General features: G+C 36.6%; 1 protein-coding gene across 2 annotated transcripts; it reads left to right on the top strand.

The window, feature by feature from the left end:
* Positions 1 to 16079: 16079 nt before the first annotated feature.
* LOC110778592 (G2/mitotic-specific cyclin-2) lies at positions 16080 to 19474 on the top strand. Of its 2 annotated transcripts, none has more exons than XM_056829078.1 (12): positions 16080 to 16424; positions 16607 to 16667; positions 16781 to 16910; positions 17021 to 17077; positions 17210 to 17255; positions 17344 to 17430; positions 17527 to 17652; positions 18138 to 18227; positions 18308 to 18529; positions 18611 to 18709; positions 18783 to 18961; positions 19044 to 19474. In XM_056829078.1, the coding sequence occupies exons 2-12, from the start codon at positions 16613 to 16615 to the stop codon at positions 19204 to 19206; spliced, it is 1254 nt and encodes a 417-aa protein (XP_056685056.1). In that variant the 5' UTR covers positions 16080 to 16424; positions 16607 to 16612; the 3' UTR covers positions 19207 to 19474. The 2 variants fall into 2 exon arrangements, with proteins under 2 accessions (XP_056685056.1, XP_021838828.1); XM_021983136.2 differs by having other exon boundaries at positions 16081 to 16424; positions 16778 to 16910.
* The last annotated feature ends 5300 nt before the right edge of the window (positions 19475 to 24774 follow it).

Genomic DNA, 24774 nt, shown 5'->3' with positions numbered 1-24774 from the left:
GACAATTCATAAATCATGCGGAAAAACCATTTAGCCAGGAATACATATTATTTACACATAATCATATAGCATAGTTTAGATGCATACTCTTTGTTGCGTGCCTTCCCTAGCTGCGCCCGAACCGAACAAGAACAAGTCTTTAGGACTCCAAGTGTCGTCCCTCCGTAGATAGTCCACAGCACGTCCGGATCCGCCTTAAGATTGACCAACTAGAATCGCCCTTAAGGTACTAATAATATTCGGCACTTTTAGGCAAGGAATGTAACTGAATTTTTCTCTCAAAAACTCACTTTGAATACTTGAATAATCTATGTAAATATGTGACCCTAGGCACCTGAGTTATGGAAAAGGTTTTGGAATCCTATTAGGATACTAATTTATTTAATTATAATCCTACTAGGACTCTAATTAAATAATCATTATCTAATAGTTTTAGGATTTAATCATATTTCGAATCCCGATTGCTTTAGGATTCCCGCACAAGCATTGCATGAGCACCGTACACCCGCGCAAGCCTTGCGGCCCACACTAGGCGCACAGCGCTCGGCCCACTGCTGTGCTCTCGCGCGCGCGCCCCAGGCCTTGGCTGGGCCTGGTCGAGGCTTGGCATGCGATGGTGCGTGTTGGCTCGCTGGGCGATGGCCTGGCTTCGTGCTGGGCCTTCGTCTAGCGGGCCTCGTCCGATGCTAATTCGTACGATACGCTTCCGATTAAATTCCCGATTCCGGAATTCATTTCCGATACGAACAATATTTAATATTTCCGATTCCGGAATCAATTTCCGTTTCGAACAAATATTTAATATTTCCGTTTCAGGAATTATTTTCCGATTCCGATAATATTTCCGATTCTGACAATATTTCCGTTTCCGGCAATATTTCCGATTCCGGCAATATTTCCATTTCCGATAATATTTTCCGATACGTACCATGTTTCCGTTTCCGGCAACATCTACAACTTGGATAATATTTATATTTCCGATACGATCCATATTTCCGTTTCCCGCAATATCATCGTTTCCGGAGTCTGTGACGATCTCAGCTCCCACTGAAACCAAGATCCGTCGATTCCGAATATCCATAGATGGAGTATTTAATGCCATTAAATACTTGATCCGTTTACGTACTATTTGTGTGACCCTACGGGTTCAGTCAAGAGTAAGCTGTGGATTAATATCATTAATTCCACTTGAACTGAAACGGCCTCTAGCTAGGCATTCAGCTCACTTGATCTCACTGAATTATTAACTTGTTAATTAATACTGAACCGCATATATTAGACTTATCATTGAATGCATACTTGGACCAAGGGCATTATTTCCTTCAGTAATGGCCTATTCCATCACAATAGAGACAGCTTGATGTGGACTTGTCCTGCTTTGATTTAGCATTGCCCTTGGACTTTCCACTTTTCTTGAACGGTCTCCTTTTAGCCTTGAGTAAATCTTTGGCTTCACAGTCCAGTATTATCTCAGCCTTTCTGACAAGGTGAACAAATTCTGCAACTGTTTCTTCTCTTGGTTCACTTAGGTATAGTTGTTTGAAGCGACCAAACCCACTGTGTAGTGAATTGAGCAAGATAGAGACTGCCATCCTTTCGCTTATTGGTGTTCCTAGTAGACTTAGGAGATCAAAGTTTGACCGCATAAGATCCACATGGAACCTCAGTGGGACGCCTACCCTCTATTTAGTGCGAAGGAGCTGAACATGTGTTTCTTGGACTTCCATCCTATAACACCTGTTGGGAGAACTAACCTTTAGACCAGACATTGATTCAATCAACTCATGGACGTTCAGGTCCCTGTCCTCCGTGCTTCCACGACAGATATCCCTCAGATTCTTAATGAGCGTAAAAGGTTCATAAGCTACAAACCTTCTAGCCCATTCATCAGGGATATTGTTCAGCATGAGACTCATAACCTTTTTGAGATCCGCATCCCAGGCGAAAAATCTTTCAAGGGTCATGTCTCTGGCATAGTAGCTTGGCATGGGATGTAACAGTACATACTCAAGTCCATTGAGTCTGACTATTTCAACTAGCTTAACTTCCCATTCAAGAAAATTTGTTAGGTTCAGCTTGACCATAAGCTCAGAACCCATGATGATGTTTTGATTGTTGTTTTCCATAGTTAAAACTACAATTGGAAAGAATAAACAAGTAAATAACCATTCACAATTTCTCTTAATAAACTTAAATTCTAGCATACATGCATAATTCAATGTTCATTAAGCATTTTATTCAAGTTATGTGTTCCGGCAGGTGTGAATAAAATGATTCCAAGATCCTAAAATCCATTGAAGAATTAAGCACAGTTTGTCGACTCAATCCTAAAACATCTTAGGTAAGCAAAAACCTTTTGCTAATAGTCTAGAAACTATTCTTGGTTGATAGGCACGTCTAAGAACTTATTAGGTAAACCTATCGATTTTGCCACGACTTAAAAGGACTCCTTACTTATATCGTTGAGTTTCACCAAAACTAACATGTACTCACAATTATTTGTGTACCTTGCCCCTTTAGGACCAATAAGTAACACCTCGCTGAGCGAAAACTATTACTAGATTGATGTAAAGGATATCCAAGCAAGCGTATATTTTGGCATGGCACCTTATAACTCAATTTTTAAGTTTGGAACTTAAGGCTCTTACTATGTTGGTTAGATTTTAAGTGAACTAAAATCCTTAATCATGCAACATAATCAAGCTTTTGATCTCATGCATTTTAAGACATATTTAAAAGCAATAAATAACTTAAAACATGCATAAGATAAATGTGATCTAGTATAGCCCGACTTCATCTTGAAGCTTTAACTTCAAAGTCCGTCTTGAAAATCTCCGTGGGAGGCACCATTTTCTTCAAATAGGATAAGCTATAATTAAAACTAATTACAACTATTTGATGGTACGCAGACCATATTTGAATTGAAAAACAACTTTGGTACTTTAGACCAATTACATTCAAATTAATGGTACGCAGACCATATTTTCTATCCTATTTGGGCCATACTAGTCACTTCATAACCTGCAAAACAGTACATATACAATATATACCAATCACCCATTCATTATCATGAATGGCCCACATAACTGGTTAGTAAAACACGTTATGCATCACATAAATATTTGCAGCAATTAATCAAGGGCACCAATAATCTACAAATTATTCAGTCCTTATTAATTCTAATCAAGTTGTTTTAACCTTAAGGATTTGTAGACCTAATCAAGAGTTTATGACTAAAAGGGCTCCCACTTAAACCAATAAATTCATATGCTTTACTAATTTTAAACATAAAAATGTATTTCCAGTCTAACCGGAAACATACAAATTTAATTAAAATTTAAAGCTCATATAAATTTATAATTGAATCCACATATTTAATTTATTTTCAGTCGTATTTAAATTAATTCATGATTTTAATTTTAGTAAAATAATTAGAATAAATGAAATTTATTATAATTATAATATTCAAAATTAGAATCCAAGAAAACAATTTATATTATTAATTTTAAAATTAATTAAAATTACGTAAACTGAAAATTTCAAATTAAAATTTTAAAACTCGACAATCGTGACATGACGAGCACTTGGGCTTGCGCCCAAGCCCCGTCGAGTGCTCGACCCATCGATGTCCATGGCACAACGTCGAAGCAGCCACGCGCAAGGCAGCAAGACAAGCCACGCTTGCGCGCAGCCTGCCTGCACACAGCATCGCAGCAGCTACGATGCCCCTCGCTCGATCACTCGCTCGCTCGCTCGCTCGAGGCCACGCGTTGTGGTGCGCAGAGCAGCGATCGCTGGGCGACCAGCTCTCGCTCGCTCGCGCGCTCACTGCGTGCCATTGCTTCGCCCATCGCCCATCGCGCACAACGCTCGACACAAGGCAGGGCTGCTGCCTTGTGCTCGCGCGCCATCGCCTTGCTCGCTGCATCCGTACCGTGTGGGCGACGAGCTCCCTTGCTCGTCATCGCACGCCCGCACTATACAACACCCCTTAAGGGTAACACGTAGCGTCCATTGCTTTGTGCGTGCAAGTTATATGAGCGAATCGCATAAAAATTAAAAATTTTATTTTCAAAATTAATGACAAATTAATAAATCATATTAATTTAATAATTTTAGGGCGAAAAATCGAAAATTTATTAATTAATTGATTTCCGATTATCATGGATTCAAGTCTAGGTCATAAAAATTTAAAATTTAACACAAATTTACAATTTTTATGGTGGTTTTTAATCATAGCTATCTAATTAAATTATTAACTAATTATGAAAATCAAATTAATTCTAAATTATTCCAATTTTCAACAAATTAATCATAATTACAAATTAGATTGCATAATTAACAAGGCTAGGCATTCAAACTTGTTAAACATAACAGTAGGTAAATAAAAAATTCAAGATTTATCAACAAGAATCGCAAATATTTAATTTAACATCTTAAATTTACAAAATTTTGCGTTCGAAAAACTAAAACCTCCGAAAAGTCATAGTTAGACTTCGAATTTGGGAATTCTGGGTCGGGCGAAAAGGTATTTTTTGTCAAAATTTTAGAATGCCTTTTACATGCGGAATTGATACAAAAATCACTCGATTTGGATGAGTAACAAAGAAACTGCCAAAAAACTGCGTACGTATAATTAAATAAACGCAATTTGCAATTAATTAACAATTACGAAAATTAATCACCCCTTTTAATTCTTGCAAATTTGTAATATTTAACCATGTTTATGCGAATTAGATTATGAAAATAATAAGAGGCTCGTGATACCACTGTTAGGTCATGATACATATGACAATACCTAAATCATGCGGAAAAACCATAAAGCCAGGAAAACATATTATTTACACATAATCATTTAACATAGTATAGATGCATACACTTTGTAGCGTGCCTTCCCTACCTGCGCCCGAACCGAAAAAGAACAAGTTTTTAGGACTCCAAGTGTCGTCCCTCCGTAGATAGTCCACAGTACGTCCGGATCCGCCTCAAGATTGACCAACTAGAATCGCCCTTAAGGTGCTTAGGAATTTTCGGCTATTATTGTGCAAGAGTGTGGCTGAATTTTCTTTCAAGAACTTACCCTTTGAATACTTCAATCGTACTTATAAATTATGACCCTAGGCCCTTATTTATAGAGGTTTGGAAAGGGAATTGGAATCCTAGTAGGATACGATTTAATTAAACTTAGAATCCTACAAGGACTCTAATTAATTAAATAATCCTAATAGGAATAAGAGTTTAATCATACACCAAATCCTAATAGATTTAGGATTGTGCATGGACACAAACACACACACACGGAGCCACGAGGGCGCCAGCACGCGTGCGCTCGGCCCACGCAGCCCACGCTGGGCAGCCTTGCCTTGGCGCGCTGGGCCTGCCTTGCGGTGGGCCTGGCGCTGTCTTGGGCTGGGCGTTGGCTCGCGTCCTTGCTTGCTGGGCGATGGCCTGGCTTCGTGCTGGGCCTTCATCCAGCAGGCCTCGTCCGATGCTTATTCCTACGATACGCTTCCGATTAAATTCCCGGTTCCGGAATTCATTTCCGATACGAATAATATTTAATATTTCCGATTCCGGAATTAATTTCCGTCTCGAATAAATATTTAATATTTCCGTTTCCGAAACTATTTTCCGATTCCGATAATATTTCCTATTCTTACAATATTTCCGTTTCCGGCAATATTTCCGATTCCGGCAATATTTCCATTTCGATAATATTTTCCGATACGTACCATGTTTCCGTTTCCGGGAACATCTACGACTTGGATAATATTTATATTTCCGATACGATCCATATTTCCGTTTCCGGCAATATCATCGTTTCCGGAGTATTCATTTCTTGCTTGTGACGATCTTAGCTCCCACTGAAACCAAGATCCGTCGTTTCCGTATATCCATGGATAGAGTATTTAATGCTATTAAATACTTGATCCGTTTACGTACTATTTGTGTGACCCTACGGGTTCAGTCAAGAGTAAGCTGTGGATTAATATCATTAATTCCACTTGAACTGAAGCGGCCTCTAGCTAGGCATTCGGCTCACTTGATCTCACTGAATTATTAACTTGTTAATTAATACTGAACCGCATTTTATTAGACTTAACATTGAATGCATACTTGGACCAAGGGCATTATTTCCTTCAGAACTCTGTCAAGATTTGGCTTGGGAAATGTTTTTCGATGAAGGATCTAGGAGAAGCACAGTACATATTGGGCATCAAGATTTACAGAGATAGATCTAAAAAGATGATTGGACTTAGTCAAAGCACTTATATAAATAAGGTGCTTGATAGGTTTAAGATGGCAGACTCCAAGCGAGGCTACCTACCCATGTCTCATGGAATGACTCTAAGCAAGACTCAGTGCCCAAAAACACTTGATGAGCGTAAACGAATGAATGGGATTCCATATGCATCATTGATTGGTTCAATAATGTATGTTATGATATGTACACGCCCGGATGTTGCGTACGCACTCAGTGCTACGAGTAGATACCAGTCAGACCCAGTAGAGGCACATTGGACTGCTGCCAAGAATATTCTGAAGTACCTGAAAAGGCACAAAGATGACTTCCTGGTCTATGGTGGAGATGATGAATTAATTGTTAAAGGCTATACGGACGCAAGTTTCTAAACCGACAAAGATGATTTAGATCACAGTCTGGGTTTGTCTTCTGCCTCAACAGAGGTGCAGTAAGCTGGAAAAGTGCTAAGCAAAGCACTATTGCGGATTCTACAACTGAAGCGGAGTACAATGCTGCACATGAAGCAGCAAAGGAAGCTATATGGCTAAGGAAGTTCATAGGTGAACTTGGTGTAGTCCCCTCCATTAAAGGACCAATAGCCCTGTATTGTGATAATAACGGAGCTATTGCACAGGCAAAGGAGCCTAGACACCACCAAAGAGTCAAGCATGTACTTCGTAGATTTCACCTTCTATGAGAGTTCGTTGAAAGAAAAGAATTCGAGATAAGCAAGATTGGAACTGATGACAACATATCAGATCCATTGACTAAACCTTTGCCGCAGGCGAAGCACAACTCGCACACTGCAGCTATGGGAATCAAGCATATTGGAGAATGGTTTTGATGTCCTTGATTAATGTTTTAAAGTTTTAGAGTTTAATACTTTGTAAAACATTATTGGTTAATCATTCACAATAAATGAATAGAATTCATTTTCCATTTAATTTGTGGTTTATTAAATGATGAGTCCCTTCAATTTGACGAAATATTCAAGATAGACTGTCAGGACCAGTCCTGTGACTAAGAAATGTCTATCAAGTGAACTTGAATGTCAAAAGTTGAAAATGGTCCCTGGTTGGAGTTTTCTATAAAGATGGTCGCATAGAAAACGTTAGACGACTAGAATGCAAGATGACTAGTAGTTCTGTTTCTTGAACTATGTGGACATGGCAATGTCGTAATCATTTGCATAGATACTTACTTTGGGAAGACTAGTATCGGACAGACCTATGAAACTTTACTGTAAGAGATGAAAATCTTTCATAAGTAAATTTCATTAAAATTATTAGACACTAAATCCTCAATACCTGAGTGATTTGAGATTACTTGTTTGAGAACTGCTTACTTTGACGTTGACCAACCGTCGCACCGTAAATGGAGGCTATAAAGGCAACGCTCGGGTAATCACCTATCAAACGAAGTCTAATCTCAAGATCGCAAGATTGGGATTGTCCTCCCATAAATCGGGATGAGATGCTTAAAAGCTGTACAAGGCCACTCGGAGAGCTAGAAACTGTAAAATGCATGGCCGAGCTCGGATGAATCATAGGCTATGATTATCTGTTTATTTGATCAGTTGAACTCTGAAACCGAGAAACACCTCTGGACGTAATAAGGATGACAACTCTTACCTTATGTTCAAGAGCAAGCATCGAGCGACAAAGGAATTAGGAAATGCACACTTGTCCCTAAGGACAAGTGGGAGACTGAAGGAAATAATGCCATTGGTCCAAGTATGCATATAATGTTAAGTCTAATAAATGCGGTTCAGTATTAATTAACAAGTTAATAATTTAGTGAGATCAAGTGAGCTGAATGCCTAGCTAGAGGCCGTTTCAGTTCAAGTGGAATTAATGATATTAATCCACAGCTTACTCTTGACTGAACCCGTAGGGTCACACAAATAGTACGTAAACGGATCAAGTATTTAATGGCATTAAATACTCCATCTATGGATATTCGGAATCGACGGATCTTGGTTTCAGTGGGAGCTGAGATCGTCAAAGGAAAGCAAGTGAATACTCCGGAAACGATGATATTGCCGGAAACGGAAATATGGATCGTATCGGAAATATAAATATTATCCAAGTCGTAGATGTTGCCGGAAACGGAAACATGGTACGTATCGGAAAATATTATTGGAAATTGAAATATTGCCGGAATCGGAAATATTGCCGAAAACGGAAATATTGTCAGAATCGGAAATATTATCGGAATCGGAAAATAATTCCGGAAATGGAAATATTAAATATTTGTTCGAAATGGAAATTAATTCCGGAATCGGAAATGTTAAATATTGTTCGTATCGGAAATGAATTCCGGAATCGGGAATTTAATCGGAAGCGTATCGTACGAATTAACATCGGACGAGGCCTGCCAGACGAAGGCCCAGCACGAAGCCAGGCCATCGCCCAGCAAGCCGAAGCGCACCAAACACACGCTGCCAAGCCACGCCAGGCCCAGCGCAAGGCCAGGCCCAGCAAAGGCCAAGGCGCGCGCGCGCGGGCTGACGCTTGTGGGCTGCGAGCAGCGCCTGCTCGTGTGGGCCGCAAGGCCTGCGCGGGCTGTGCGGTACGCTCGTGGTCGTGCAACGTTTGTGTTCGATACAAATCCTAAAGGTGATGGAATTCGTTCATTGATTAAAATCTAATCCTAATAAAGATAGAATTAGTTTAAAAGAGTTTTAATGAAATTCTAATTAAACTAATTAGTATCCTAATAGGATTATAATTCCTTTCCATAAACTCTATAAATAGGTGCCTAGGGTCACATATTTACATCGAGGATTGAAGTATTCAAAGGTAAGATTTTGGAACAAAATCAGCCAAACACTTGTAGCCTATTAGCCGAAAATTCTTAGAACCTTAAGGGCGATTCTAGTTGGTCAAGCTTAAGGCGGATCCAGACGTGCTGTGGACTATCTACGGAGGGACGACACTTGGAGTCCTAAAGACTTGTTCTTGTTCGGTTCGAGCGCAGCTAGGGAGGGCACACTACAAAGTGTATGCATCTGAATTATGCTAAATGATTATGTGTAAATAATATGTTTCCTGGCATTAAGGTTTTCCGCATGATTTATGTTTTGTCATATGTATCATAACCTAACACAAGGATCGAGTCACGTAATTTTGGCTGAGCCCTCCATTGTTGAAGGAATTTGACTTAAGAGAGAAAATGTTGAATACCATTGTTTTGAAGTGAAATCAAAGAAACGCATGTTGAAGGACTAAAAGATGATTAATATGCCTATATTTAGGAAGCTAAGAAGTTAAACAGAAATGTTATGAAACCAACATGAGTTATGATAAAAGACCCATCTGAGTTGACACATGAATATTGAGGAATTCTACCAAAATAAGTTATCAGGAATTAATTTTTCAATAAGGTTGATCATATCGGTGAATGTTAGAAATCCGAAAAGAATTATGAACGATTGAAGAATGCAATGGGATTGAGATTAGAGAATCAACATATGACATGTATACAGGACCAGGTAGTCTGGACTAAGTTTTTTGGGAGATAGATTGTTTCTGATAAAGGCACGCTTGATGGCTTAGCATTCTTCGAAAAATCTGAGGTTTGTTGACTTAAAATATAAAGGATAAGTAGCAACGCACATGTCTAGCGATGTATTTTTAGTCACGTGATTGGACTCAAACCCCTGCAACGAACGTGGTCAACGAAGTTGTTTAATGTAGAAGAAAAGATCGAATATCGAAATCAAAACGAATAAAGTAATGAAACTCAACGACAAGGTTCCTGAAGCAAAGAAGCCCAATAGCAAATGAAAGAGAAATATCTTCAAATAGTTGCCTAAGAACGATATGATGTACGAATCACTATGTTTTTTGTGAATGTGTAATGTATCAACCATGCTTATGCTTGAGATCAAATGATTGGTTATGGCATGTATGTTTTCAATGAATGACGAATAGAACGATTAAGTATGTCATTTAAGATTTCTAAGAATGGCAAGTTCGACTGAGCTCCAGTTTCGAGGACGAAACTTTTTCTAAGGGGTAAGAGTGTAATACCCCGAAATTTTTAAACTTGATTTATTAAAATTAAAAATATTTATTAGCTTAATTTCGTTTTAAATAATTACGAATAATCGAGTTTCGTTATTTAATCGTTTTTACGATTCATTTTAAACGATAAATTTATAAACGAAAATTTATTTATTTATTTTTCATTAACGATAATTTTTATAAGGAATTATTTTAACTAAACATTTCTATTTTTAGTAACTTCGAAAAATAGCAACAATTTCAGAAATTATGCCTAACTTAGTGAAATTACGAAAATGCCCTCAAGGAACCAAAATTCCATTTTACTCTCTTCCCTTGCTCTCCACGTACAAAGCAGGAAGTGAAGACTTCCTTCCTTCCCACAATTCAGTCCAAATTCACATACTTGGACCCCAAGCACACCTCCTTGTTCTTCACTCTTCCCATTTACAAATTCAGAATTTTTGATGGAATTTCAACAACAAACCAAATACAATTCCAATTTCAATCTCAATTTTCAGTGATTCAAACCCACCACCACCCATAACCACCGTCTTCCTACCAACACCGACCACCTAGCCTCAGCCACCCAGTACCACGCCACCACCACACCGCAATCACCTCAACCACTCGACCACCACCCTCACCCTGCTCTCCACCTCCCTCGAACTCCCCTGCCCCTCCCCTATTTCTTTTCTCTTTCCTTGCTCACAGCACCACCAACGCAACGCCCCACCACCGTCCAGCATAACCACCACTGGTGCAACCCTTCCGCGCCGCCCAGCCAGCCGCCAACGACCTTCCTCCTCCCAAGAACGGATCGAAAACCCCACCCCTAAACTCCCCTGTTTTCTTGCCTCCTTCGCACTCCCCCTCCCTTTCTTTCGTCGTTCTGCAGCCGCAGACCAGCCACCACCACCTTCGCCTTCACCGGCGATTCCTGGCGCCACCAAACCCAGTCCCATCTCCCCTCCTCTTCGTGCTCTGCTCCGCCGTGCTCCCTCCCTTCTCTTGCCTTATTTCCAGAAAACCAAAAACCAATTTTGGTTTAAGACTTTGTTTTTATTTTCCCTCAAAACCCACATTCAAATTTGGGCCATAATTCCTTTCGGCTTTTGGGTGAGTTAAGATTGATTTATAATTATCAGATTTTAATATATCAATAATTATGATTTAATATTTTTATAAAATTATTATTTACTAATAAAATGTTTATTATTTTCGGGTTTTATTATCATTTTATGAGAATAATATTCTAGTTTTATTTATCAAAACGGAATTTAAATAATATTTCCATGTAAACCAGTTTATGGATATATATATATATATTGATTGAAAATTTGATTAATAATATTTTCATTAAATTTCGAAATTATATTTTATTAAAATTCGTTATTTATAAATTCATTACTTATAAAATTTGTCATTTTATAAAAAATTGATTTTATAATTATATATCGATTTAGTACTAATTCAATAATTTATTATTTTGAAAGAAATTGGACTCGGAGCTCAAGACGAACGAACCAACGAAAATCCTTAGCAAAATCGTGGAAGTGAGGTAACGTTATAAATGCAATTATGAAATTTCAACGTTATGATTGATTTATGAACTGAATGTTTTGACATATTTCATGAATTGCGGGAAATGAAATATGATTGGATTCAATTATTTATAATATAATTGAATATTTTATTATGATTTGATGGATTTATTCTTATATTATGATTGATTGAATTTCTTATACAACGATGTTTATAAGAAACCATGAAGAAAAGGATGTTTTATTATGATCTGATGATCTAAAGGAATTATGTTACTTCAACTGAAGTAAAAAGGTTAAAATGTAAAATTAAACGAAACATGATAAAGGAAAGTGAAAGACCTAGTCCGTTTGGCAGTATATGTTCACATGTTACGATTCTCGGTCATGCATGTACCCATGGGGCATCCGCCCATTGAGCCAAGGCTCTCATGTTTTCGGGCCAAGGCCCCATGTTTTATGGACAGCGGTCCATCGTGGAAGACGTTCCACCATGTCATACTTGCCACGGCTAGAATGTGCACCCAAAATTTATGAATGAATTAAATAAAGGACTTTATTAAATTTTTTACTTATTCCATTCTCCCTGTGTTATTAAATAAAATGAATAGAAATGAATTTATGTTGCTAGAATAGCTCGTTACTGAGTCTTCGGCTCACCGTTTTTGTTTTCTATTTTAGGTACTGCGTGAAACGATGGAAACGAGTAGTGGCGAGGAATTTCACTTTAATATTATTCACCTAGTTCATGCTTAAGGGTTTAATAGTTTATTCAAAGACTTTAAATAAATTATGTACTTTTTATTTTGGGAATATAAAGGATTATTATATTATTTTGGGAGTTCTAATAGCTTATGATTGATGGTTGCCTTGTAATTCCCAAGAGGGAGTTATGGCAGGTAATGTCCCGACCGAATTAGGTTAATTCCGCTGCTAATTATGCTTTAATACTTGAATTAGAGGTCGGGGCGTTACAGGTGTTGAAAGAATGTTCTTCATTTTCCAAGCTTCAAATGTGATGCAAAGATTGAAACCCACTTCAACGCCGAAGCAATAGTAATTCATCTTTGAGACACTTATTCAATTCTTTTAAGCCTATAATTTTCATAAATCTAGCATACTAAGTAGTTTATGTTTGTGGGTTGCATATTTCAAACTTGCATTTAGTTGCTCCGAGCTGAGACCTAAGAGCATCAGTGTTTATACAAGTAAATGAGCTATATTTTCATTCTTGTTAGAGTGCAAACTGATTACAGTTTACGACTATTTGAGATATTACTTCTCTCTTTGTCTAGGAAACGAAAGAGCCATACTTCTATTCTTGATGTTTGAAACCATTATCTTGGCTGTCTTGGATATTATTGTACGATTCTGCTGGATATTTTTTGGGGTAAGCAGAAGCTCAGATATCAAGATCTTGGAAAGTTCCTCGACAAAAGAGTAAGCCTAGTATTTGTGATGCTTAGATTCACACATGTTTTAGTACTATGCTAAATTCTGTAAGAATTTTCATTAGCACTTTTAGAACTACAAGATTAAATCTCGGAATGAATATGCAGCTACTTCTGACACGGTGGTTTATTTTCATCAGCAATCACACATACAGCATCACTTCAAACGTTGAAAGTGGCCCAGAAAAAATTCAGAGGAAGATTTTCCTAAGGAAATAGAGTTGGTTTCTAATGATAAAAAAGGGTAAGGGAAGGCGATAGAAGCAACTGAAATAAGTTCTAGTGAAGATAATGATGAAGGGGAAGCCTCTTATGATAGTTCCTCGTGAATAAGTTCGGGCTTTCATGACTCTTTTCATGATGTAAACATGCTACCGACTCGAGTAGGGCGGAAAGACATGGTTGTATATGTGTGGTTAATTTACCTTGTGTTTCTCTTTTCCAAGTTATATAATTTACAAATATTTGAGTAGAGAAGGGCTTACAGTTTCCTTTTTGCCTATTTTTTGGAATTCCTACATTCACGGAAGTGCAAAGGTGGCATCTGCAAATTTGAGGGACGTAAGTGGTTCCTTTCACATTATGACGATTGTGGCTTTGCTGACTGTAATATTTGTGGACCTGTTGTTAGGCAATGTTCTTCAAGGGCTATTAATATTATGCAACTTGGATTAAGAAACAAAGAATTGATATGTTGACACATAGTAATGACTGTGGTTGTAAAAAATTCTGTATAACCAATCTTTTTCCATATATTCAGCATCCTACCAAACAAGTTTTTTAAAAAGATTTATTAAGACAATAACAAAGCGAAAAATAATATCATAATAATTCACGTACAATACACGAATAAAACATGTTTCATTCACTTTTCAAACACCAATAGTAATTATTTCATACATTCTACAAGAAACGTAAAGCATTATTTCTCATAAATCATACTGCGTATGAAGTAATATATGCTAGTTTGTCCAACATATATGAAACAACGAATATCATTTTGTTCAATTTGTGCATAATTGCATGTGCTATATTGTTAGTTGTATATGAAATTTTGTGTACTATTACATTTATTATGAGCGAAATGGAGTACACTATTTAGTCCAATGTATACGAAATAATTATTTATGTTTAGTTGAATTTGTACGGAACATTTAGTTCTGTTATGTTCAATTTGTATGAAATAGTTAATTATATTTTGTTCAATCTTTACAAAATAGTTAATTATATTTTGTTCAATCTGTACAAAATAGTTAGTTCTACTATGTTCAATCTGTACGAAATAATTAATTATATTTTGTACAATTTGTATAAGATTAATGAAAAGGCTCGAAAAAAATGAAAATTACCTCCATTCCAAGGTTTTCCAAGTCAAAAAAATCGTCTACTGCAATCAAAATATGAATATAATTTGATTAGATACACGTGACACTAAAAAAATTTAAATTTATTTGAACCAAAATAATATAAAAATGTTGAGAGAAAATAATATAAGTGAGGGTTGAGGTTTTTCAGAATAAAAAAAAATGCAATAAAAAATGGTTGCGTCAAGTAAAATCAGGCTGCATTTAGCACTCCCCATTCTAATCAGTGTCGATCAACCAATTCCGAATTCGCGATTAGCCACTTATTTTGCTGACCTCTCTCTCACATGTCACAGGCTCCCAAACTAAGGGAAAAAGAAAGGGATATATTTTTTTTTTTAAAGTTTCAAAGCACCAACAAAAGGGGTGAGAAAAGTCAAAATACAAATTCTTTTTGCAAGTAGTATGTAATAAGGCAAATTTGTCAAAAAGAACCTTTTATAACTCAAATTTTGTGAGAAAGGACCTTATATAATTTTTTTTGTGAAATCACACCTTGATATAATTTTTTTTTGCGAGAAAGGACCAAAGGGAAGTTTCCGCCATTGACTGAGCTTTTCCGGGCATTGACTTGCGCGTGAGCAGCACGTGTGGCTTAACTTGGCTAAAGACAGTAATTTTCCCGAGTCTTGAATTTTCAAACTTGATTTTATTTCGATTTTTTTTTCAACTTTAGATTTTAAAGCTTAGAATTTTGGAGGAAAATTGGGTGTAGTTAGAAAAATAAAGCCACACATGCTTCTCACATGCAAGTCAATGGTCGAGAAAGCCCAGTCAATGCCGGAAAGTTACTTTTGGTTGTCTTTCGCAAAAAAAAAAATTACATTAAGGTGTGATTTCACAAAACAAAATTATATAAGGTCCTTTCTCGCAAAAAAAATTCACATTAAGGTGTGATTTCACAAAAAAAAATTATATAAGGTCATTTCTCGCAAATTTTGGGTTATAAAAGGTCATTTTTAGCAAATTTGCCATGTAATAAATATTTTACATGGGAGTAAAAATTAACTCAAAATGATTAAAAGTTACCTTTATATTAACTCAAAATTATTACTCCGTAAAATTTATCTATTTTTTAGTGAATTTTTTAATTTTAATAAAAATTCTTCATCACTTTTTAACCCTTTAAAATGTTTATCCATCAACCTTTTATTAATAATACAAAAGTTAATCAAATTATATTAAAAATTACAAATAATTAGATAAAATTACCAAGAATTGGATAAAATTATTATGATACCCTGTATAATAACTTTATTGTACACCCTCAGGAGACCTTCTGAGGTCAAAATATGAGTTGCAGAAAACACTGTGCTAACTGCAAAGAGTAACGTCTTGGGCCCAAGCCATGAATTCACTTTATGAAGTATAGGAAAAAGCAAATAAAAAAAATTAAAACAACAAAAACAGATAACGGCTAGATTAACTAGCCGTTGTATTCAAATTTATATTCGCCGACATAATTAAATCAATCTCCCTTATTTTTCTGTTCGTCAATTTCTTAATTTTTCTACTTCATCTTCTTCCTTTTTTTAATTTTCTTTTTTCTTTGTTTTATCCCTCTTGTTTATGAACCCTAGAAATTCGAAACATCTTCCTCATTTGACAGAGAAAGTCGAGAGAGAATTCTAGAGAGAGAAAGAAAGAACTATATTTCCTTTCCATTTCATTTTGATTTGATTTGATTTGATAATGGGGTTTGAGTTTTTCTGACTGATTTCTTTCTCTCTCTTCTCCAATTAGTTCTGGGGAAAAAAACGGACGATTTGATTTGAGCATTTAATCTTTACCCATCATTAAATTGTTCGTTTTGGGTGCGTGATTACATCTATGACTTCTATCTTTCAATTGATCTTAATTTTTCTGTTTTTTTTTTCAATGGATTTGATTTTTCTTGACTGATATTTTTTTTTTCTGCACCTTTTCTTGCATTTAATCCCTTTTTCCGATCATTTTGTTTTTTGATTTTTTGGGCGGATTTTTTGATGTGTAATAGAAGAAGATGGCTGGATCGGATGAGAACAATCCGACTATAATCAATCACTCTATCGTTCAAGGTACTCAATCAAGTTAAAAAATTTAACTTTACCTTTTTAAAATTCTTGTGATTTTGGTTTCAAAAACCCTAATTTTGGCAATTGGGTATTTCTTGTTTGATGATTTAAAGAAGGCGGTTTGCAAACAAGAAGTAGAAAGGCAATGCCACCAATTGGGCATAATAGGAGGGCGTTGAGGGACATTAACCGCAACATCATTGGAGCTCCACTGCATAATGCAATCAACAAAAGAACCATCTCTGAGTAATTAATTTCTTATAAACCCTAACAGTTTTTTTAATTTTTGTTGGGGTTCTATCAATTGGGTTTGCGTTCGTTTCTTGTTTGCTAAATTGGAATTTTTGGCAACACAGGATAGATGATGGTTGCGGAAAGATTCCGCCGATTCCAGGTCACCGCCCAGTGACTAGGTTAGTGACTGACTTCTTATAATGCCTGTGTTTGTAGAAATTGATGATATTCTTATGTGTGTAGAAATTGATGTTACTTTTATGTGTGTAGAAATTGATGTTTGTGTTGATTGTGACTTGCCGTGTGTTTAGGAGGTTTGCGGCAGAGATGGCTAATATGCAGCATTATGTGATTGAGGTGCCTTTTTGTACTTCTGTTAGGACTTCTTCTTAGTTGTAATAATTGAAGTGAATTCTGAATTGTGGTGATGATTGTATTGATATAGGAGATCAAGGAACCAATTGGATGTGAGTCATCTGTACCTATGTTTGTGCAACATACTGAAGCAATGCTCGAGGAAATTGATCGTATGGTATGCCCCGACACTCTTGTGTTTGAATGCAATACTTGTCAACTATACAGTTTGTATGATCTAATTTAGATTGATTGTCTTGTACATTAATATTAGGATGAAGAAGTTGAAATGGAAGATGTTGACGGGCCGATAATGGACATTGATATTGCTGATCAGGATAACCCTCTAGCAGTAACCGAGTATGTCGATGATATCTACACTTATTACAAGAAAGTGGAGGTATGCAGCCTGTTCTATCATTTACTCATTCTAGATCAGTTCTAATTGGATTAAAGGAGATTCCCCTTCAACTATTATGAGAAGCAAAGATTTGTTCCTTAAATGATCGTATATATTATCATGTATCTGATAGGACTAGGTCACTATATCAAAGCTTACAATGTCTGTTTACCTGAAATGCACATAGGTTATCTGTTCCTAGTGGAAATTAGACGGGCTTTGGCATGATAAACAATCCGATCTTTCATGAATTATGACCAAGTACTTGCACAGGTCACAGCCTTGGTCCTCTGTAATTGTTATGTAAAGGGAAGAAATTGAACCAACTGGCAGGGGCAATTTGCAAAAACTCACTGAACAACTACTGATTTAAGTAGAAATATATCTTAGAAAGAACAGTAATGTTGTGTTGGTTAGGCATACTATGTGTTTGAGGAAGCAAACATGGCTTTTTTGCTTCGCTCATTTCTATTTTCATTATGCAGAGTACTAGCTGCGTTCCTCCAAATTATATGGACAGGCAACCTGACATTAATGAAAAGATGAGAGCCATTCTAATTGATTGGCTGATTGAGGTAATTATGCAAGCATTACTTAGTTCCTATAGTCAAACTGTAACCAGTGGCGCCACTAACTGTCTGATATTGAACCAAAGGTCCATTATAAGTTTGAGCTCATGGAGGAGACGCTATATCTGACAGTCAACCTGATTGATCGCTTCTTAGCAATTAAGTCAGTTGGTAGAAAAAAGCTTCAGCTAGTAGGTGTCACAGCAATGCTTCTGGCTAGCAAATATGAAGAGGTGTCAGTTCCGGTTGTTGAAGATCTGGTACTGATATCTGATAGGGCTTATAGTAGGCAAGAAGTTATTGATATGGTAAGAACCTGCAGAGTGGTGTTATATTAATTACATACAATCTGTAAAATTATCACTGATTTCTTCAATGTCCTTTGACAGGAGAGACTGATGATCAACTCCTTACAGTTTAATTTGTCGATTCCCACCCCATATGTCTTCATGAAACGATATCTTAAAGCAGCTGAAGCAGACAAAAGAGTAATTTCTTCAACATCTTGCTATCATTTTCTTCTGGTGATTAGGTTCTGAAACTGATGGTCTTTTTTAACAGCTCGAAAACCTGTCGTTCTTTTTGATTGAGCTTTGCCTGATTGAGCATGAAATGCTCAAGTTCCCACCTTCTCTATTAGCAGCAGCAGCAGTATTCAGTGCTATGTGCACTATGAGTGGGTCTAAGCATTGGAATAAGACCTGTGAGTGGCACACTGGTTATTCTCAAGATCAGTTGATGTAAGCATTCTTGTACCTAAAGTTACGTCTGAGTAAGCCAACAATTATATATTATATATTCATTGTTTATGGTTTGTTTCAGGGACTGTTCAAGGCTGATGATTACTTTCCATCAGAACGCTGCATCAGGAAAGCTCACTGGTGTTCATCGGAAGTACAACACTTCTAGATATGGCTACACAGCAAAATGCGAACCAGCTCTTTTTCTCTTAGAGACCATTGGGTTCAGTGGGGTATGGCGTTAAGGACTTCAAAGCAACTGAAGTTGTGCGCCCCCTTCTCTTCTACTTGAACATAGTTCTATTGTGCTGGATCATTGCGTGATCCGCTTTAATTTTCCTGTTCTATATTAGGATTGAAATGCTTTCCTCTGAAAGCATCTCTAAGACACATTCTTCAGCTTGTATGTCATGTCATAGTTTATTTACTGTGAATTATGTTTGATAAAACCTTGTGTTAGTTTAAGTTTAACTGTTTCTTTGATCCTCCTAAAGATTAAGCTGTTTGGTAAAAGTTGTTCCCTTTTTCTAAACAGTAGTACTTTGTAATGGTTTATAATCGAATAAGGTTGCAGCCATGATAAAGTCATGAAATGGTTGGAAAATTGCACTGAATTATTATTATGTGCATTGTACCAGATGATTTACAGAGCACATTGAACTACAATCATAATAGTTGTATATAAGATTGTCAAATCGAATCCTGCAGTAAACAATCATTTTACAATTATCAGGCATAGTGTAAAAGGAACATACTGTTTTATCATAAAGAGTCGAGAAGAGGGGAAGAGCTCATGAAGCAACGACGTATCAGGGAAAAAAGGGGAAATACAACAAAAAAAAAGTGTGAAACCGTACTTATACTGTCCATAAGAATTTAAAAAAAAGAAACACACACACACAAAAAAAAGAGCAAGAAGGAAGGAAAATCGGGGCTTAGATTTTACTATTGTGTGCATAGTAGATGAATCCTTGCTTTTTAAAGGGATTAAGATTTATTTTGTTTCTCGATGTGAACCTTTGATGAAGTATGAGAATGGCTGAATTGCGGTTTATCTCTATCACATAAGTGAAGAGGTGAGGTTATTTTAGTAAATCCACTTTTTGTGTCCTCCTTGGATTACTAAAATATCATCCACACTTGTAAAATAGAGAATATAATGACAACCTATCCAAAAGGAAAAAGCCCAAAAACACATTTTAATCAATCACATAAGTGAAGAGGTGAGGTTATTTTAGTAAATCCACTTTTGGTGTCCCCCTTGGATTACTAAAATATCCTCCACACTTGTAAAATAGAGAATATTATGACAACCTACCCAAAAGGAAAAGCCAAAAAACACATTTTAATCAATCTAGCCCCTTAAATCTCTATCACATAAGTGAAGAGGTGAGGTTATTTTAGTAAATCCACTTTTGGTGTCCCCCTTGGATTACTAAAATATCCTCCACACTTGTAAAATAGAGAATATAATGACAACCTACCCAAAAGGAAAAGCCCAAAAACACATTTTAATCAATCTAGCCCCTTAAATAAATTCTTACTATTTTAATCAATTTGTTTATATGCGTTCGACTCTATCTAACTTATATGTTTCTTATATTCGCACGCATCACATTTATATTATACTTTTTACATGTTATTTCAGGTTTAAATGTAATAGCACAAATCTTCTTCTTATACTTGAACGCATCGCGTGCATATAAGACTAGTATTATTATGAATGAAGTCTATGAGCAAATTTTTCCTTTATGGGTTTTATTTATTTATTTATTGATGTAGCTACAAAAATCTTCTAAATATTTGGAGTATAAAAATATGGAATCTTCAAAAATACTATTAAATATTTGGCAAATTTGTCAAAAACAATCTTTTATAACCCATTTTTTGCGAGAAACAACCTTTTTAAAAAAAATTGCGAAGATAAATTGTTTTTTACCATCTAAAAAAATCGAATTTTTTTTTACCACCTAAAAAACTAAAACTTGTATTTTACCAAATAAAAAAAATTTAAAACTTGTTTTTTACCACCTGAAAAATGGAAAAATATATGAAAATGTTATGTAGGGGGGGCATAATAACGGTAATACTTCTTATATGTTATATTCTTGACGATTTCATGTATTTAACCAATAATTGGTTTATACATACGGGTGCACGGTGAAAATTAATTAAACGACGTAGTTTTAAGTATTATTCACTTTTCAATTAATTAAAAATAAAATAAAATAAAAAATTTGTAGATATTCCTTGTACTTAGCTTGGAAGTTAGAATGCAATCTTTTTGTTGTTAAAATATTTTGGCAGCAGTTATATAAAAAATGATACATACGGTTATTAGTATAAAAGTATCTACCCTAAATAAACAACATGTAGATGAATACCAAAGAACATGTAGATGAATACCGAAGAACATGTACGTAGAGGGATACCGAAGAACATGTAGAGGAATAATAAAGAACATGTACTCCGTAGATGAATCTTAAAGAACAGATAGAGGTATACCAAAGAACATGTAGAAAAATAATAAAGAACATGTACTTCGTAGATGAATATTAAAGAACATATAGAGGTATACCAAAGAACATATAGAGAAATACTCCGTATTAATTATCCACTTAGATTTGTAAAAATCAATAAGATAATTTTATATAAGCACCAAATCAACCAAAATATTAAAAAAAAGATTTCATTTCTAGTTTCATGCTAATTTCTGTTAGGTTATGATACATATGACAAAACATAAATTATGCGGAAAAACTTAATGCCAGGAAACATATTACTTACACATAATCATTTAGCATAATTTAGGTGCATACACTTTGTAGCGTGCCCTCCCTAGCTGCGCCCGAACCGAACAAGAACAAGTCTTTAGGACTCCAAGTGTCGTCCCTCCGTAGATAGTCCACAACACGTCCGGATCCGCCTTAAGCTTGACCAACTAGAATCGCCCTTAAGGTTCTAAGAATTTCGGCTAAATAGGTTGCAAGTGTTTGGCTGATTTTTGCTTCAAAATCTTACCTTTGAATACTTCAATGTTGTATATAAATTTGTGACCCTAGGCCCCTATTTATAGAGTTATGGAAAAGGACTTATAATCCTATTAGAATACTAATTTAGTTAAATTAGAATCCTGCTAGGACTCTATTAAATAAACTTTATCTATTAGGATTAGAATTTAATCATATGTCGAATCCCGATAGCTTTAGGATTCGTATAGCACGCACACGAGCATCGCACGAGAACCGTACACCCGCGTGCAGGCCTTGCGGCCCACGCTGAGCGCACAGCGCCACGGCCCAGCTCGCTGCCTGTGATCCGCGCGCGCGCCCAAGGCCTTGGCTGGGCCTGGCCTTGCGCTGGGCCTGGTCGAGGCTTGGCGTGTGGTTTGTTGCGTGTGGCTTGCTGGGCGACGGCCTGGCTTCGTGTTGGGCCTTCGTCTAGCGAGCCTCGTCCGATGCTAATTCGTACGATACGCTTCCGATTAAATTCCCGATTCCGGAATTCATTTCCGATACGAACAATATTTAATATTTCCGATTCCGGAATTAATTTCCGTTTCGAACAAATATTTAATATTTCCGTTTCCGGAATTAATTTTCCGATTTCTATAATATTTCCGATTCTGACAATATTTCCGTTTCCGACAATATTTCCGATTCCGGCAATATTTCCATTTCCAGTAATATTTTCCGATACGTACCATGTTTCCGTTTCCGGCAACATCTACGACTTGGATAATATTTATATTTCCGATACGATCCATATTTACGTTTCCAGCAATATCATCGTTTCCGGAGTATTCATTTCTTGCCTTTGACGATCTCAGCTCCCACTGAAACCAAGATCCGTCGATTCCGAATATCCATAGATGGAGTATTCAATGCCATTAAATACTTGATCCGTTTACGTACTATTTGTGTGACCCTACGGGTTCAGTCAAGAGTAAGCTGTGGATTAATATCATTAATTCCACTTGAACTGAAGCGGCCTCTAGCTAGGCATTCAGCTCACTTGATCTCACTGAATTTATTAACTTGTCAATTAATACTGAACTGCATTTATTAGACTTATCATTAAATGCATACATGGACCAAGGGCATTATTTCCTTCAGTCTCCCACTTGTCCTTAGGGACAAGTGTGCATTTCCTAATTCCTTTGTCGCTTGATGCTTGCTCTTGAACATAAGGTAAGAGTTGTCATCCTTATTACGTCCAGAGGTGTTTCTCGGTTTCAGAGTTCAACTGATCAAATAAACAGATAATCATAGCCTATGATTCATCTGAGCACGACCATGCATTTTACAGTTTCTAGCTCTCCGAGTGGCCTTGTACAACTTTCAGCATCTCATCCCGATTTATGGGAGGACAATCCCAATCTTGCGATCTTGAGATTATACTTCGTTTGATAGGTGATTACCTGAGCGTTGCCTTTATAGCCTCCTTTTACGGTGCGACGGTTGGTCAACGTCAAAGTAAGAAGTTCTCAAACAAGTATCTCAAATCACTCAGGTATTGAGGATTTAGTGTCTAATAATTTTAATGAAATTTACTTATGACAGATTTTCATCTCTTACGTAAAGTTTCATAGGTCTGTCCGATACTAGTCTTCCCAAAGTAAGTGTCTATGCAAATGATTACGACATTGCCATGTCCACATAGTTCAAGAAACAGAACTACTAGTCATCTTGCATTCTAGTCGTCTAACGTTTTCTATGCGTCCATATTTATAGAAAACTCCGACCAGAGACCATTTTCAACTTTTGACATTCAAGTTCACTTGATAGACATTTCTTAGTCACAGGACTGGTCCTGACAGTCTATCTTGAATATTTCGTCAAATTGAAGGGACTCATCATTTAATAAACCACAAATTAAATGGAAAAATGAATTCTATTCATTTATTGTGAATGATTAACCAATAATGTTTTACAAAGATTTAAACTCTAAAACTTTAAAACATTAAACACGGACATCAAAGCCATTCTCCAATATGCTTGATTCCCATAGCTGCAGTGTGCGAGTTGTGCTTCGCCTGCGGCAGAGGTTTAGTCAATGGATCTGAGATGTTGTCATCAGTTCCAATCTTGCTTATCTCGACTTCTTTTCTTTCAACGAACTCTCGTAGAAGGTGAAATCTACGAAGTACAGGCTTGACTCTTTGGTGGTGTCTAGGCTCCTTTGCCTATGTAATAGCTCCGTTATTATCACAATATAGGGCTATTGGTCCTTTAATGGAGGGGACTACACCAAGTTCACCTATGAACTTCCTTAGCCATATAGCTTCCTTTGCTGCTTCATGTGCAGCAATGTACTCCGCTTCAGTTGTAGAATCCGCAATGGTGCTTTGCTTAGCACTTTTCCAGCTTGCTGCACCTCCGTTGAGGCAGAAGACAAACCCAGACTGTGACCTGAAATCATCTTTGTCGGTTTAAAAACTTGCGTCCGTATAGCCTTTAACAATTAATTCATCATTTCCACCATAGACCAGGAAGTCATCTTTGTACCTTTTCAGGGACTTCAGAATATTCTTGGCAGTAGTCCAATGTGCCTCTCCTGGGTCTGACTGGTATCTGCTCGTATCACTGAGTGCGTACGCAACATCCGGGCGTGTACATATCATAACATACATTATTGAACCAATCAATGATGCATATGGAATCCCATTCATTCGTCTACGCTCATCAAGTGTTTTTGGGCACTGAGTCTTGCTTAGAGTCATTCCATGAGATATGGGTAGGTAGCCTCGCTTGGAGTCTGCCATCTTGAACCTTTCAAGCACCTTATTGATATAAGTGTTTTGACTAAGTCCA

This window comes from Spinacia oleracea, chromosome 5 (assembly GCF_020520425.1).
Source record: "Spinacia oleracea cultivar Varoflay chromosome 5, BTI_SOV_V1, whole genome shotgun sequence".
NCBI lineage: Eukaryota > Viridiplantae > Streptophyta > Magnoliopsida > Caryophyllales > Amaranthaceae > Spinacia > Spinacia oleracea.
Note: the sequence above shows the minus strand (reverse complement) of the source record. Positions and strands in the feature narration are given on the sequence as shown.